Genomic DNA, 17,264 nt, shown 5'->3' with positions numbered 1-17,264 from the left:
CACATTTACTGAAGCCGGCGCCGAGAAATGGGGTTACGTGTAACCGCTGAGCTGCCTGAAATGTCCGACGCGATGAAAATCACAGGGCGATGAAAGAAAAAAATCTGAATGAATAAAAATTTAATAGAAAAATGTTGAAAAATGTTTCATGAAGATAAAAACCAATGGTTTACATCCCACCACCTATAACTTACCAACTTTTGGTGCAAAGGTGGGTGGGTGAAAGGATATATTCGACACTCCACTACAACCCGCGAGGGTTTATTGTGGCTTACACCTATTCAAACTCGACCAAATTAATCGCGCTCCTCAACGAAGCCAATTACTTTATTTGGTGAGTGATTCTTTAGGTTAGCTGGCAATAGTGAAACGCTGAAAACCTAGTTCCGTCTTCCAGTCTTTCTCCGGAAGTTTCCCACAATAAAGATGGAGAAATAGAAAACCAAAAAGTTGTCTTATAGTGACAGTTTATGTGAAACTGGTTTCTTAAAGACACATCAGAATCGAATTCACGTAATATAGAAATTCTGCATCCGATTCTCATATAATATCAGAAAATTCGATCATAAGCACGGAATTCAAACGGTCTACCTGACTGAAGTGGTGCGATTTGGAAAATGTTAGTTTGTTGTCTTTGACCCACAAAGTTTTGCAAAAGAAAACCTCAAACTAGATCTTTCAAGAATTGAAGAAATTTTCTATCAACTACATAGAAATTCCTCCACAATTTTTTATTAGGCTGATTCAAAAGTTTCACTAAGTTTCATTGAGATTTTACAGTTTAAAGTAGACTGATTGAAACTAACAAAACTTCTGAAACAACCTAATGCAAGAAGTTTCTCATACAATGCTCAGAATTTCATAACCAACTCCATACTGAAATTAGATCATATTCTTGATGTAGAATTTGGAACCTCTAACGTAAAATGAATGTATTGAAAACCCTTTTTTCACACCGGAATGTAAATACTACCAAGCACAGCACACTCGGCACAGTATTTGATCCTGATAAGCATATATTATTTTTGTCATCTATAATTTCACTTTTCTCACAATTTTTATATGAAGAATTGATGTTATTCCATACTGTTAACTTGAAAAACAGCAATTGCAATCATTCTTCTATCTTGTTTGCATACGAATATTTTTTTTTAATTTTTGTTATTCATAGCAAAATGACGACAAAACACAAGCACTACATGAAAATCCTCAAGGCGCTTTGCAAAAGTAACGATTCACATTGGATTTGAATTGCTGGAGATCCATTTTTTTTTGAAAAACTTTCTCAGGAAGTTTATTCCACATAAACGCAGTTCTCCAAATGAAAGTGTTCTTGAACAGTGAAGTTCGAAGTGAAAGTATCTATAAAAGAGTGACAAATCTCCCACTTCTTCGATCTTCCAGATTATCAAGGTTGAAAGTGATATTTCTGTCTCCAATCAGGCGGATGACTCCAACGGAACAATACTCCAACGAAGGTCTGATCTGAGCTTTATAAAACATCAAAAGTTGATGAGGTGTATACAGTTTTCTGGTTCGGAACAGCTTTTGAGAAGCAGCTTTTGCAATTCCAGCCACATGATTGTGTCAAAACATATTGGTGTACATTTCAACCTCCAGTAAACTTATCGAAGCAGGAAGCGGAATTGTCTGTCCTGACATCATTATATCCGGTTGGGAGACATTTATCTTTTTGGAGAAAACTGATTTATGGGTTTTTGTGGCATTGAATTGAACCTGGCTAGTTTCACTCCAACTCGAAATCACTTCTAGATCCTCATTGAGATATGCAACCTCCTGCTGCCGGTGAAGATGTGCATCTGCTACAGATGTCTTGGAATCCAAATGGAATGGACGAGACAAGTCTACTGTCGTCAGTAAAGATATATATTGGCCATAACATCGAAGTTTGACCAGGAAATCCTCATACCGCACACAGTCAAAGGGAAATATCAAGCGTAACAACTCTTGACTCTCCATGTATCTCGATTTTGTTATTACAAATATGGGTGACATACGATAGAAGGTCACCTGTTGATCTTTGTTTCCGAAAGCCATATTGATGATCGCTCAAGATGTTAGAGCCTTCCAAATATTTAAGGATATGGTGGTTTACGGCTTTCTCCATGATTTTTGATATCACTGATAGCAAAGCGACTGGTCTATAGTTATTTGGAATCTTCCAACAAGAAGAAAAAACCCCTTCCTTGTAAGGCAGGTTGAAAAGTCTGCAAAATACTGGTGCGAGTTCATTTGCGTACTTTTTAAATACGATGACGGGCACTTCGTCAGGACCAGATGCCTTGTTGATATTAAACTGTTTCAAAATTCGTCTGACTAGACGTTGTCGAAAAGTAATGTCCGCAATTGTGGATTCTAGTATGGGTAGTGCCTTTCCCAGAAAATCGGTTGTGGAGTGGGACTCAAATTGTCCAGCTAGTATAGATTTGCTTTTTCCATGGCTGTTGTTGTAATTGAACCATCGTCTTGTGTTAGTTATGGAATTGTTGATTGTGTAAAGTTTTGATTAATAGCTTCAGCTACCGACCAGAAGGAGTTATATCCGTTGGGATTGGCAAGCAGTTTTTCCCTAATTATCTGATTGTGAAGTTCTGAAATTTAATTTTTGTGATAAATGTTTTCAAGCATAGGCCATACAACATTGAAATGTGCCAGTTCTCGTCTGATCACTGAAGCCAAGTGGATGGGTGCCTGTTCGAAAACACCGCGAGTCGTTTTCATTTTTGTCTTCACATCGATAAAAAAATATTTTACACATCACCCATTGCCACTTCCTTTGACTTGTTTTTATATCGAATATTTTCACTTGAAACAATTTTGTAATAAAACATTTGTTGTTCGAACAGGGAACTATAAAACTGTCCTCAAAACTCAAGTGAAAGAAACAAAAAAACTCAAAACACTAGAGCCCTGCGATATATTTTAGTAGTTTATTATGAAATACCAATTTTGAATCAGAGACCTGTAAGAAATTAATTCAAAACCTGTTTATTGAATCATTCATGTATTGGGTGATGATTGGCGATTGTGTTTTTGAATAGATCTCGTTGTTTGCTCTGCCAGATACCTATGTTCTTTGATTATTTATTTCGATTTTCAAAGACAACACAGACATTTTCAAACGACTCATATGTGCAGATTTACGCACACATGCAAATTATATTCATCAATTCTAGCGACTTATCTCTGAACACGCGTCTGGTTCGAATTAGTTGAGCGACTGCAAATCATGATTTACTGTTTCAGACCAGACAGACGTAAACATGATAATTTGATTCGGATTTGTTTCAATTTGTAGCTCTGTCCAGAGCAGACATGATAAGGTCAACTCGCCAACAGAAAAACGTCATTACAGTGAGAGATGGAGCAGATTTTTTTTGAGTTATTTTCGCTTAAAGGCCAATCGAAAATGACAAAAGCTCAGTCATAACCTTTTTTTGCTATACCTGCCTATACTTTTTGACCTTGATTTCGTCCTATTATACTTTTTTCAATTTCTGCAATTGCTATAATTTCTTCTATACCTATCTTCAACTATCACGTCTGATGTGCGATAAAACATGAAACATATACTTTTATATAGAATCATTTGTTTCTACAAGTGAAAAAGTTAAGTCAGAATAGTTATAGTTTGCATTTAATCAACGAGCTCTTGGTTGGATGATAGCTTATAATCAGTACATCGAAGAGAAATAGCTATATAAACGTGAGTCGTCGGCAATTTCTTAGTTTTTTAGATATATTTACAATGATACTATCGTCTGATAGTTTACATTAATTATCAACACGTTGATAATAAGTCTTCCATACTAGACAAATAGTTTTTTGACACTGTTGGCAGTCAATATTTTACAGTAAGTAAATTTTGTATCGTAGTTATAAATTTTTAACCTCAAATTGGGGATGGCTCTGTCTAATGTTCCACATACTGGAATATTTGAACTAACATATTTATAATGAGACTTAGAATATGGAACATGATAATAATTGGGGTATTTCCAGAATAATCAGTGCTGATGAATTTCATGAAGCTGACTCAAAATCACAATATGGGTTTCCTTTTTCGTACAAATTTCACATAAATTAAAGCAATTCTTCATCGACACTCTACCTCTAATATCACAAAAATATTTTAGAGAGATTGTTAATTTCTCTTGGATTCTTTTGTTTATCAATAATGTTGCGTTGGCCACCCTATATAATGTAAAGAAAAGCGAAAACAAACTTTCTTCAAACTTTGAATGTCCTGAGAGTAGGATCGATTTCCATAGAAAAAAACCAATTCAACTATTCGCGAAAATTTTTTTCATCCTCAGTTCACCAAAAAGATAAATTACCCAAATGAATAAAATTAATTGAATACAAATACAATTAATTTACGACTATAAAACTGAACTTGGACAAGATGAGTCGTGCTTTTTATGATGAAGAAAAATTCAAGACAATTTCGAAGAATAAAGCATGAGGACATCGGAGGCATTGCAAGAATTAAAATATGTACCTAGAGATGCAATGTTTCGCGTAGACTACTGTCAGCTAAATATTGTCGAAAAATATTCATCATTCATTTCATCTGCCACTTCTTTGAATCATGTTGTTGTAGAAAAATTTTTCGGTATAACTTATGATTAAACTATATCCACTCAACAAACAAAGCAACCCAAACAAAGATAGATGTGTGAGCAAAGCATGATCACCACGCACATTCGCTTCTATTGGTTAAAAAAACAAGTCTCCTCACGCTGGCCAATCAGATTTAACTGCAATCGGCTGGAGGAATTCATTGTTACAATTTAGAAATGATCGGTTACGTTTTAACGCCTGTGGTGTTAAGCAGAACACAGAGTCAGATGCTACAAATGCAATACGGATTTATACAGACGGCTCAAAAACCAAAGAAGGCTCAGGATGTAGAGTGTAATCCAGATCACTAAGCCTAAGGATTAAGTGGGGAATACCAGCGTGGTCCAAATAGAACTGGCTGGTATCTCAATCGCCACAAAATAAATAACCAAAAAAGGAATTTCTGGCAAAAACATAACAATCTGCACTGATAGCAGACAAGCACTAATAGCCTTGAACAGACAGCGTGTTACCTCAGGGCTAGTATTAGAGTGCCACCAAGATTTAGCCAAAGCCTCGGTAGATAATAACATTATCCTGAGGTGGGTTAAAGGGCACGACAGGAGTAAAGGTAATCGCATTGCCGACTCTTTAGCCAAGGAAGCGGCTGGACTAAGAATTTTAGGACCCAGTGGCACCCGCGGCCTGATGACTTTGACAATTGCGGAACTTGTCAAATATTACACCCATGCTCAATCCTTAAAGAGATGGGATGGAATCAAAGGATGTAATCTTGCCAGGATCACCTTGGGCGACCCTGGGAAGCTGGCGCCGAAGAAATATCTGGCGATGATCAGGAAAAATCTACGCCTTACAGTAGGATTTCTGACTGGCCACTGTCAACTAAGGAAACACCTCTATAATATGGGGCTAGCGGACACACCTCTATGCAGGATGTGTGAACAGGAAGATGAGACTGTCAGGCATATCCTGTGCGAGTGCCCGGAGTCAATAAGAGAGTGTGTGTTCGGCGAGTCTTGGCCTTCACCTGCCGATATATAGGAGATGTCTCCCAGCGACCTATCCACCTTCCTGGAAAGGACAGGATGGACTATGACCTAGGAGGACAACTCCTCGGGAGGATGTACAATGGGTCACATGTGGCCTAAGTGCGTGGGCTTACACTCACCCTCCCTACTCTACAGATACAGATATCCACCCAGCAAACAAAGTAATCCAAACAAAGATAGATGCGTGATCAAAACATGATCACCACGCACATTCGCATCTATTGGTTAAAAAAACAAGTCTCCTTACGCTGACCAATCAGATTCAATTGCAATCGGCTGGTGGAATTCATTGTTAGTGTCGAAATGATCGGTTACGTTTCAACTCCTGTGGTGTGTACATATACGGTAATTTAAAGTTTGAAATTTTAAAAATGTCAAGTACTGATGCGGCTGAAGAAACTGCTAATTTGTGTCCCTACACTCCGCCAAAAAAAATTCCTATGCCCTATAAAAATGGGTCGTTTCTTAGTGCGACTCTATACAAGCAGCCTTGTCTGGGAGATCACGTGCACTATGTGTGATGATGTTTTGGAGCACTACATTGCTCAAATGGACTGAATTTCGATTAAATTCATCGTGACGGTAATACAACGTAGTAAAATTTTATCTACATAGTGTTTTGCTACCATTTTCATTCAAAATTCATTATTTTTCAAAATAAATAGGACCACCGGTAATGAGAAAGATTATTGAGAAGTCAGATATATCTTTTCAATATAATTTTATTCAAATGCATATGCCCTCCATATTTGAATATTTTTAAAAACATTTTTTATTTATATCATACGTTCACAAAAAAAATATGGATAGATGTGTTTTTTCCGGTGACGTTATGTTATGAATGAAATGAGTACTTTGTTTTGTAATTCAATAAGGTAATAAAACAAGAGTCTTATTCCGAAGATTTACGTTCCTCAATTCTTCGGTTTTCCAAAACTTGTTGAAAGTGAATGGCGTTTGCTTGCTTGCTTTCGTTGAAATCAAATCAAGCATGAGGTTCGAAGGACGCTCAACATTATTCAAATTAATTCAAGGGTCATTGCCTCCACTCAAAAGGTGAATGAATACAAGTAAAAGACGATTCGCATTTCCGCAAACCATCGTATCCACCTCAAGTACCGTCGTCATGAATGAAACACCTACTTCGCATAAATGTCTTTCAAGCAGGTAATCCAACAGATCTGACACGCTAAATATACCGAGTTAATTTAAAACCACTTTTATAACAAATATTTGGATGTAATGAAATGAAATTCCTGGTCCACCCGAATCAGAAGCAGGAAGTGTCAAAATATCACGTTATGTAAACTTCAAGAAAGTTATTTTTGAGTGACTAATCGACGATATTTCCTGTGCCGATGTACAGGGTAGGTTCAAGAAGGATATGTTATCCCTATTGGGAGAAGAAGAGGTTGCAACGTACAGCGAGGACAAAAAATATTGTTTTTTGAAATTCGAAAAAAATACTGAAGAGTTACATTAACAGAAAATTAACTATTGCGCTTTCATATACAGGGTGTATCAACGATAGGTGGGTAGACGATAGCTGCTTCCCTATTAGAGATACAAAAAAATGTTTCGGAAAAAAGTTGTAGAGATTAATGAAAATTAATGAAAGCTTTGTTCCTATAATCATTATTAATATACCAGTGTCCAAGAAATGTGTGACGGACCAAACTTATTTTTTTATTGGTTGAATTTCTTCGGCAGAGTGCTTTTCAAAAATATTAGGTTGTTTGGGTTTATACCGTGTGGTTGAGAAGTTATAGTGAAATTTCTCCTATTCGGTCAAATGGAATGAGGAGCTGTTTCTACCAATTACCCTTGAGAATAGTTTTCATTTCGTCTTGATAAGTTTACTGAACGGTACTATTTTTATACAGGGGTAAACAAAACTCGGGATCAATTTTTCTCATTTTTTTCCAAATGGAACACCCTGTACATAGGGTCATTCCTGAATAGTCCACACTATGAGCTTTCAGAAAATGTAGGTTATGACTACTTTATTTCCATCAGAAATTTATCTTATTCTTGAGGAAAGTATGAAAAAAATCGTTAAATAGAAGCAATGATATTTTTTCATTATGTGCTGGACAAACCAAGTAACAAAATGAAAATAAAACATTTTGAACGCCAAAATTTACAAAAGATGTTCGACCAATCGTCCATTTTGAGCTATGCATAAATGTACTCTATCAACAATTTATATTCGAACTTCAATTAAAATTGATCTTGAATAGACCGAAAAACTTTTCTAATCCTATTCTTTATGTCTTCTGGTGTCGTTGATTTCTCCTGATTGACCTCTCCTCCAACATATCCCCATAGATAGAAATCTAGAGACGTGAAGTCTGGGGGTCGTGCTAGGCAGTGAATGGGCCCATTTCTTCCAATCCATTTATTTCTTCGCCACCTGTTCAAAAACCTCGCGCCATCATGTTATTATAATGTAACCTATGCCTTGTGGCAATCAGTTCTTCCTTCAACAAATTTGATAACTACAGTGATAAATTTTTCGAATATTTAAAGCTCGAAGAAGCAAGATTTGTATTAGGAATACAACTTTTACGTGATCGATTGCAAGGAACAACTTCTATCGATCAAAGTACGCACCTCAAAACAATTTTGACTCGTTTTGGGATGGAAAATTGTAATCCTGTTTCAATGCCGTCAGATCCAAACCAGAAATTATCGAAAGATTTACCCTACCGGGAAGGAGTTGGTTCATTATTATTCATCTCATATATTCATCTCGATCTGATATTTGTCATACAGTTTGTGCTTTGAGTAGATACAAAAATAATTGGAATACCACAAAGAGAGTATTCAGATATTTGGGTGGAACCATTAATGTCAAATTGACATACGTCAAAAATGGAAATTGTGTAAAAAATTGGCAATTGAATGTTTTCTTTTTGTAGAGAACATTTCTCTGGAAAATATGAATACATTTCAATGAAAAATATTTGAAAGATACAAGCTCAGAAAAAAGTTCAATTTTGTTTTTATATTTTTTCAGATCGAAAGGATGGACAGAAGATTGGCACCCTACCCAAAGGAAATGTGTATATAGAAGAAAGCAACTCCAAGGGGCAGTAACAGAAGAAATCTTTCCGAACTTCAACTTCATCGCTACAAAAAATTGTCATTGTTTAACCAACACAAAAGTTTTATCTTAACTGATTGTTGTAAATTAATATTTGCCATCATGTCTGTACAGTAAATTATATGTTTGTCGAGAAGTTACTTATATTAAGTAATATTATTAGTTAAAATCATGCAATGATATCTAAAAATGCCTAACTATTATTAAATCAATTCATTTTTTCTGGAGTCACTTTTGTTTTCAAGATCCTTTTCAAATTGAATGGAATTATGTGGAAAAGTTTTTCTTTCGTCAAACTGGAATATTTACCATTAGCGATCTTATTTATCCACGTGACTTCAAACTTCTGTGAGTTACAACAGTCAATTGTTTTTATTTGACGGGTCCAGGGGAAAAATGTTTATGTCCATTTGCATGTATTTTGTGAAAACGGAAAAATAAAGTTTGCCATCGAAAAGCTAGTAAAATTTGGGTTGAAAAATTTATTGAAAATAACAACTATCATGACCGTTATGAAAAAAATTGAAATTCTTACAAAATAATATTTACATATTAAAAGTGAATTTCCAGAAATCCTCTGGACAACAATATATGTTTCCTAGTAGATAGGTTCATCAGCGTCTATTGGCGGGTCATCCATGTATTCATCTCATTCCCATCCTGATCATCTATGTCTGCTTATAAGTTGGAGTAGAAATTTTTTGAATCTACCCTTTGTGAAAACTGCTTTAGATGTTGCAGATCTCTGTATTCACCCAATTTAATTGCAACTGAGCCAGAATACGAATAGCTCAACGTCATCGCTGCAGTGATGCCTTTCTTTTTCATAGTTTTCTTACGTTTTTTTTTAATTGAAGACTTAATGAACACACCGAAATATGAATTCTTGTGCAATATGAACTTCGGTTGGTCTTTCGGCAATTATGAACACACTGCTAGTTCTCGTTCGCATATGACATGTTTTTCTGTACATTCCGAATAGAAAATATGTCCATGTTTGAAACTGTACATCTTCTCCACAGTTCACGATAATGAAAGGTGACGACTTTACTCTGCTATTTATTAACACTTCACGCCAACGTCGGGTCAACACTGTGTACCATTTAGGGAGAAACCTTGCATCGTGGACATGAAAATTTATTTCGCAGGTGCTCCCGGACCTAAACGTTTCTTCTCCTGGACATGAAAACTTCAGTCATCATTATTCAGGTGATCTAAACGTTTATTTCTCTGAAACGAATATGCGATCCAAGTTTAGTTTGAGTTAATGCCACCATTAACTCAAATCCGACAAATAATGGACATAAACGTTTTTCCCCTGGCCCCGTCATTTCTTCTCCAAATCGAAAGTATCATCTATCTACAGTAAATCTGAGTTACAAATTCCACTGCGAAATACAATTTTTCTCAATTATTGTAATTCATTTCGAAAAGTTATTTTTCGTCTGTCTGCCGAGTTAGTGAGATGAGTAATTTTATGGTGGGAATTCAAGAAGGCTATAAAACATAATAACAAGTTTCATTCTGAAAAAAAATCAGTGTTTTGGGAATGATTGCATGGTATGGAACTATAACAAATAATCATCACTCACCATGTAATAACATAAATAACTATTGAACAAATTAGGTAGCTGTCTTGCACGTTTACATGTTCTTATAGTGATATTTCACAACAATTTTTAATGTAGAAATTATCTCTCAGAAATGATGTAAAAGTATACATTCTGAAATCAAAAATCTTAAGCACTGTGAGTTTTATACACCTTACCGTTAGTGATTTATTCTCATTCTCAAAAATAATGCTTTTCTCCCGATTGGAATACTATTAGATATATCTGAAAAAAGTTACATCATTCTAGGATTTTTAAATGCATATTTTTATATAATAAGCAGTACCTACACATGCACTTTAGACTAGCACCGTATTTACCAGCATTCTTGTATGTTCACTCGAGGAAATCATCTCACACGTTTTTTGTTAACGAAATATTCAAGGCATTTTCTGAGGTAACGTTCAGAATTCCGACTAGGAATTGCAAAATATTCTCAAGAGCTTGTCTTAAAGTATTGTTTCTTTTTTTTTCTTGTGAAGTAGCACGACCTACTTATAACCACTCGGTTTCTTTTATCTATTTTCCTTTGTGGAGGCAGATGTGAGAATTTTTGTGCAATTATTCTGGAGGACAGTTTCGAGAGTTACGGTAAACAATATTTTTAACACGAAGCAAAGGTTTCTAGAGGCACGTCATTGAAAATTAGAAATACTTTTTATACTGCATAAAAATCCTGATACTAAGAATTGAGCATTTCAATGTGTCTTTGATATGTCAAAATATTCTTGATAAACTTTTCTCATATTTTCTCAGCATTGTCTCAAAAAGGTGGAGTCATGTAATGACTATTTCAAATAACCATAACAATGTCTGAAAAGTCTATACAACTCAGATGCGGTGACCTAGAAGGTGACTTAGTGGATAGACATTTAAAATTTCTAATAATTGATAATGAGTCTCACTCAGCAATGCGTAGGAGCAGCCTTTTATATTGCGTAGTGCTCAGGGAATGCTCATCGACGAAACTGCAATAATCGTACATGTTCCACTGAAAACTATCCAACAATTTTTAGTCAAGTGTCTTAAACGATCACTGTTTGTCAAAAAAAATACTGTTGATGTATTGTAACTGTATCTATATTTTGCAGTAAAAGTAGTAGTATTTAGTAGTAAGAGAAACCGAGTAGGCAATATTTACAATAAAGTGCATCTTGAACACTGAACACTTTTTTCTATAAACTTTCTTTGATAAATGTATCATTCATCAACTGTAAAGTGTACAATGATGAACTCAAGATGTTTTCAAACACTCAGTTTCAATTCAAGTTTATTGTTTTTTTTCAATAAGTACCTACGCTATCAGCAATATAGTAACAATAGTATCTATTCTCTAATTACCTCCATGAATATGTTGTAGATAATTGAATGTATTTATTTAAAAATATATGTATGTATAAATTATTGCCAATAAAATGTTATTTATTTAATTTCCATATCTTTCATTTTCTATTGACTCTTGAGTCATATAGTTACTGTGCAGAACGGATATTGGAGGAACCTTCCAATTTTGATAATTTATGATGAACTGAAATTAGAAATGAGATTGAAAAGATCAAGTACCGGTAAGGATATGGTTCATATTAGTTCAAACCGCATAAATAACAAAAACATATAATTCAATGTTTATATGAAAGTAGACTTTCCTTCAGTTTGTGTCTGAAAGTTACTTCTATGCATGATCTACACATCCATGTATAGAGTTACTTCCTTCCTTTCTTCGGAAGACTCCCTCATCCTTCTTCTTTTGTATCAAAATAGAGTAGTAGAAAGCCAAAAACTTTCTTTCCCAAAAATATCCCACTAGTACCACAGAATAGCAGAATAATTTTGCTACAATCAATTTTGAAGTCATGAGCCTTCGATGCTGAATTGAGACGAGATATTGAGTTGTTTCAAAAGTTTTGTCCGTTTTTATAAATCTGCTTCACGCAGTAATACTTCATAAATTTAATCGAAATAAGAGGCATTTAAATCACTGTGAATTTGCCAATATAACACAGGTCGAATAATTACATCAGCACAAAAATCGCGTACCCGGGATTCGATGAAGTCGAGGAAGGCCGTTTCTGCATGCTCCTGATTGGCGAAGGTACAAACGGTGAGAAAGTTATCGAGATATTCGAAAAGGTGGTAATTGGTTGGAAGGAGGTCTGGAGAGTATGGTGGATGAGGCAGGACTTCGACGCTCAACGATTTATTTCCAACAGGAGTAACCAGTTACAGGAAATGTTATTATTATAGAGTATATATGGAATAAATATTAAAAATAATGGAATATAGAAATGTATGAAAGTAAATGCTAAAACCAAGTATATATAAAATATTCGTATAAGTAGAATTTCAAAGACAAATGAAAAATTGAGTATATAACACAAAAAGTTACAAATCAATGTAACAGTACTGACACAGTAGTTATTTATAGTATTATTGAAAGTGATTGTGGATACAAGATACCAAGGCGTTCAGAGAGTCGAAATGTATATCGCAGTGTTCACAGATTTTATTGAAGCTACTGCACATAAAATTCATTGGTGATCGTAGCATAATATTTGTGCGTGATGCTTCGCAATATAATTTTAGATTGTGTCAACCTTCACTTCTTGGTACTAAGAAATTGATCTCGGGTAAAGGAACCGTACTGAAAATATTGTTGTTTAGTAATTTATGCAGGAATTTTATACCAAGCATAACTCTCCTATTTTCCAAAGATGTCATATCAAATCGTGTCAACAATATATTATGATCGATGCCTCTCGTGGGGTATTAACCATCAACTTTTAGACATAAGTATTTCAGGAAATTCCTTTGCACGCTCTCAATTGATGTTTTTTGGTAGTCGTAAACTGGATTCCATAACACAGAGCTATACTCTAACTTAGATCTGGCATACGCAAAATATAGCAATTTTGAGGTGGCAATACTATTAACATTTCTGTAAATGAATACAAGCATCCTATTTGCATCAGCAGTCATATTCCTTATATGTGTTGTAAATGTCAATTTATTATCGTATGTTATAACAAGATCTTTCATCTCATGTACGTGGTTGATTGTAGTTTTGTTGATTGAATTATCGTACATTAAAGTTCGTTTTTTTTGTTGTAAATGATATTATTTTACATTTGGATACGTTCAGTTGTGGACGATTATTACTACACCAAAGTTTGATTACATCTAATTCATGTTGTACACGTTGGTAGTCAGTAATGTCGTCGATTTTATAATATAGTTTCAGGTCGTCTGCAAATAGTAGGCTATAAATATTAAAAGAGGTTGCCAAGTCATTAATGACAATTAAAAATAAAAAAGGTACAAGATTAGAACCTTGTGGTACCCCAGATGTAACTACGTACTCGGCCGATTTGAAAGATTCATATTCGACGAATTGTTTTCTGTTAACTAGATATGATTCAATTAGAGTAAGCAGTTGGTTAGAGAGTCCCAATTTTATCAATTTGCTGAGAAGAACGTAATAGTCTATTTGATCGAAGGCTTTTTGAAAGTCTAAATAAACAACATCGACTCGTTTTTGCTTGTCCAGGTACGTACAGGGATATTGATTTAAACATGAAATTGAAATTGCCCTATAGTTTGTGATATCGCTAGACTCGCCTTTTTTTAATATCGGACGAATTCGAGCCGTTTTCCACTGCTCAGGAAAGGCACAAGTTGATAAAATTAAGTTGAATATGCCTATTAGAGGTATAGAGATAACGACGATACAGTCCTTTATCAGAAGACTAGGAACATTGTCAACGCCTACGGTGAGTTTATTTATTTTTTTTTTTTGAAGCGGTAATAATATCGATTTTAGAGAAGGCAGGGATGTATCTAAATCAAATTCATGAGAATTTTCACGAAGTATATTCTCGTCCGAAACCAAGTATACACTTCTGAAGAACTTGGCGAATCCATTGACAATATCCCCAGGCTTATTAAATACCTCATCATCAAGTTTCATTATACCCGGTATACGCGAATGACCTTTTTTACTGTGTATGAAAGACCAGAATGTCGAGCTGTCAGATAAAATATTATTTTCAGGTAAGTTTGTAAATTGTCTATATTATGCTGCTTTTATTTTAGTTTTGACAGTTTTTCTCAGATCCGAGAATTGATTTTGATAAAATGCTGTTTTATATTTCTTATAGTTTTTATATGCTAATTCCTTTTTCTTTATATGGCTGATAACATCGGCGTCGAACCAGGGGGGAAATTTACGTGTTTTAAGTGTTTTTAATGTTCTCAGTGGAAATGTTTGAAAGAAGATGCTGTGTAATTTTTGATATAATAAATCACATGCCGCTCTAAGGCGCTCTAAGAGCGGTGCCTGTGTAAAAGTAGTGACATACATTGGATTAGAATCGCTGGAGATTATATACATTCGGAAAAACGTTCTCAGGAAGTTTATTCCACGCATTTCTCCAAATGAAAAAGTTCTCAAGCTGTGAAGTTCGAGATGTACCGAGTTGAACCTCAAAACGATGAGCAGTCATAGTCCTTTGCGTATTTCTGATATGTACCGCTCTTGGTGGAATCAAATGTGCCAAGTCACTTGAACACCTCCCGTGAAAGTATATATCAAAGAGAAACAAATCCCCAACCTTTTTTCGATGTTCTATACTATTAAGGTTGCGAGTGATGTTCGTGTCTCCAATCAAGCGGATGGCTATTTTCTGGATGGAAAACAACAGTTTCAGAGTATGCTTAGAGGCTCCATACATGAGCACAATACTCCAAAGAAGGTCTGACCTGAGCTTTATAAAGCATCAAAAGTTGATGAGGTGTGTACAGTTTTCTGGTTCGGAACAGTATTCCAAGCTTTTGAGAAGCAGCATTTGCAATTTCAGCGACATGATTGTGCCAAGACATATTGGTGTCCATTGGTGTCCCCAACAAACTTATGGAACCTGGTTACTTTCACCCCAATTAAAATAGTTATTTATGTATCAAGGGAATTAGGAGGGCCTTAATTACCGATGGCAAAGTTTGCGTCCCGAGGGCCTCTGGCCCGAGGGACAGCAATTGCCTGAGGTTATTAAGGCTCATTAATTCCCGTGGTACATAGATAATTTTATTTCTGACCGATTTCAATAAAATTTTGTTCATTTTTGAAACGGAAAAATGTACCAATTCATTACCTTCCGGTATATTTGAATCAGGTACCGTTGAATATAGTAGAGTTTTCTTGTTGCTAGGTTGTTGCTATGTTACTTGTTTATAAACAGAACGTTGTTATCAAGCTGTGTTTGCGGTGAAAACGTGTTTTCTACCCCAAATATAATGAAGGATATTTTGAAAAAAGCTGAACAAGCAAGAGAATCATTAATTCCATCGAAAAGTGAAGCCGTATACCAAAAAGAATAGAAGATATATCTGGACTGGCTGACACGGAAAAATGTTATGCCAAAAGATGTCACTGAAACTGTATTTCTGGCATATTTTCAAGAACTGGTAAGGAATTTTATATGTTTTTCGGTAGATTTGGTAGTAATTGTGTTTATTCGTTTCAGTCAGAAACGTATAGTCCGAATTCTTTATGGACTAAATGGTCAATGCTAAAATCGATGGTGACTATACATGAGAAACGAGATATCACCAAGTTCAATGAACTACAGGCTTTTTTGAAACGGAAGAGTAAGAGTTATAAGCCGAAAAACTCTGCTGTTTTATCTCCTAAAGATGTTATCAGATTCCTAAAGGACGCTCCTAATGATATTCATTTATTGCATAAGGTAATTTTTTTCTTATTTTCCTTTTTGTGTGTATTTATTTCCTTTTTTTTGTTATAGGTTGTTTTGATTATGGGTTATTTTGGAGGATGCAGAAGTCAGGAACTTTTGAATATGAAGATATCGGATATAGAGGACCGGGATTCCGTTATGGTAGTGAACGTACCGGAAAGTAAAACTGGTGTATCGAAGAAATTCACAGTTGTGGATGAAAAAGAGTTCTCCGCTTTGCCTTTATTAAGACTTTATATGTCTTTGCGTCCTAAAGGTATTGAACGATTTTTTTGAGCTTCCGACAAAATAAATGTACATCTCAGCCAATTGGAAAAAACATGTTTGGGAAAATCCCCAGCAAAATCGCAATGTATTTAGGATTGCCAAACTCATCTTCCTATACGGGACATTGCCTTCGTCGCACTTCTGCTACTGCTCTAGCCAATGCAGGAGCAACTATGACTAACTTAAAAAGACACGGAGGTTGGAAAAGTTCCACGGTGGCGGAGGGGTATTTGGAGGATAGCATCGAATTGAGAAATAAAATGGCGCGTATGTTGTCTACTTTGTCATCAGAAGAGGCAGGTACCTCGACTGTAGTGAACAGAAGCTCCAGCCATACAAAAGAAGAAATTGTTTCCAGTGGCGGAAGTAATTTTCAGGGAACATTTCAAAATTGTACATTTATTATTTGTAATGACGTGAATAAATAAAGTATGGTTCAGTTTTCATTTCTATTTATTTTTACTTGTGAAAGGTAGAGGGAATTATAAAATCTATAATGTCCCAAGGGAGTTATGACCCTCTTTATTGATAGCGTAACTATGACGATATAAGCTTATAATATCCCGGTCAGAAATAAAATAATTTTAGATCCTCATTAAGATATGCAACCTCCTGCTGCCGGTGAAGATGTGCATCCATAGCCGATGTCCTAAAATCCAAATGAAATGACGAGCTAAGTGTGCTGTCGTCAGTAAAACAATGTATTGGATTCTTGGTTTTTTCCAATAAGTCGGTGATATACAATAAAAAGAGGGTTGGAGTCAATATGGATTTCTGGAATTACCAGCGTTGGTGGAAAAAATATTTGAGAGATATCCATCGACGGTCACTTGCAGGAAACGTTCTTTCAGGAAGCTGGATAGCCATACACAAAAATGAT

General features: G+C 35.2%; 2 protein-coding genes across 2 annotated transcripts in view; both read left to right on the top strand.

Moving 5' to 3' along the window:
- The window catches only part of wgn (Tumor necrosis factor receptor superfamily member wengen), a 132,575-nt gene extending 120,775 nt beyond the window's left edge, over positions 1–11,800 (top strand). The window contains exon 4 of the mRNA XM_074181748.1: positions 8,674–11,800. Coding sequence (XP_074037849.1) covers positions 8,674–8,753 — 80 coding nt within the window. The 3' untranslated portion in view covers positions 8,754–11,800. The remainder of the gene's footprint in view (positions 1–8,673) is intronic.
- A 3,510-nt stretch (positions 11,801–15,310) lies between these two features.
- Positions 15,311–16,976, top strand: LOC141485244 (uncharacterized). Its single transcript, XM_074181569.1, has 3 exons — positions 15,311–15,827; positions 15,887–16,108; positions 16,166–16,976. The coding sequence occupies exons 1-3, from the start codon at positions 15,777–15,779 to the stop codon at positions 16,391–16,393; spliced, it is 501 nt and encodes a 166-aa protein (XP_074037670.1). The 5' UTR covers positions 15,311–15,776; the 3' UTR covers positions 16,394–16,976.
- Positions 16,977–17,264: the final 288 nt, after the last annotated feature.

This window comes from Leptinotarsa decemlineata, unplaced genomic scaffold (genome assembly GCF_025532065.1).
Source record: "Leptinotarsa decemlineata unplaced genomic scaffold, Ldec_3_MD MMD2_tig00026314_RagTag_RagTag, whole genome shotgun sequence".
Classification (NCBI taxonomy): Eukaryota; Metazoa; Arthropoda; class Insecta; order Coleoptera; family Chrysomelidae; genus Leptinotarsa; species Leptinotarsa decemlineata.
This window is presented reverse-complemented; position numbering and strand designations above follow the sequence as displayed.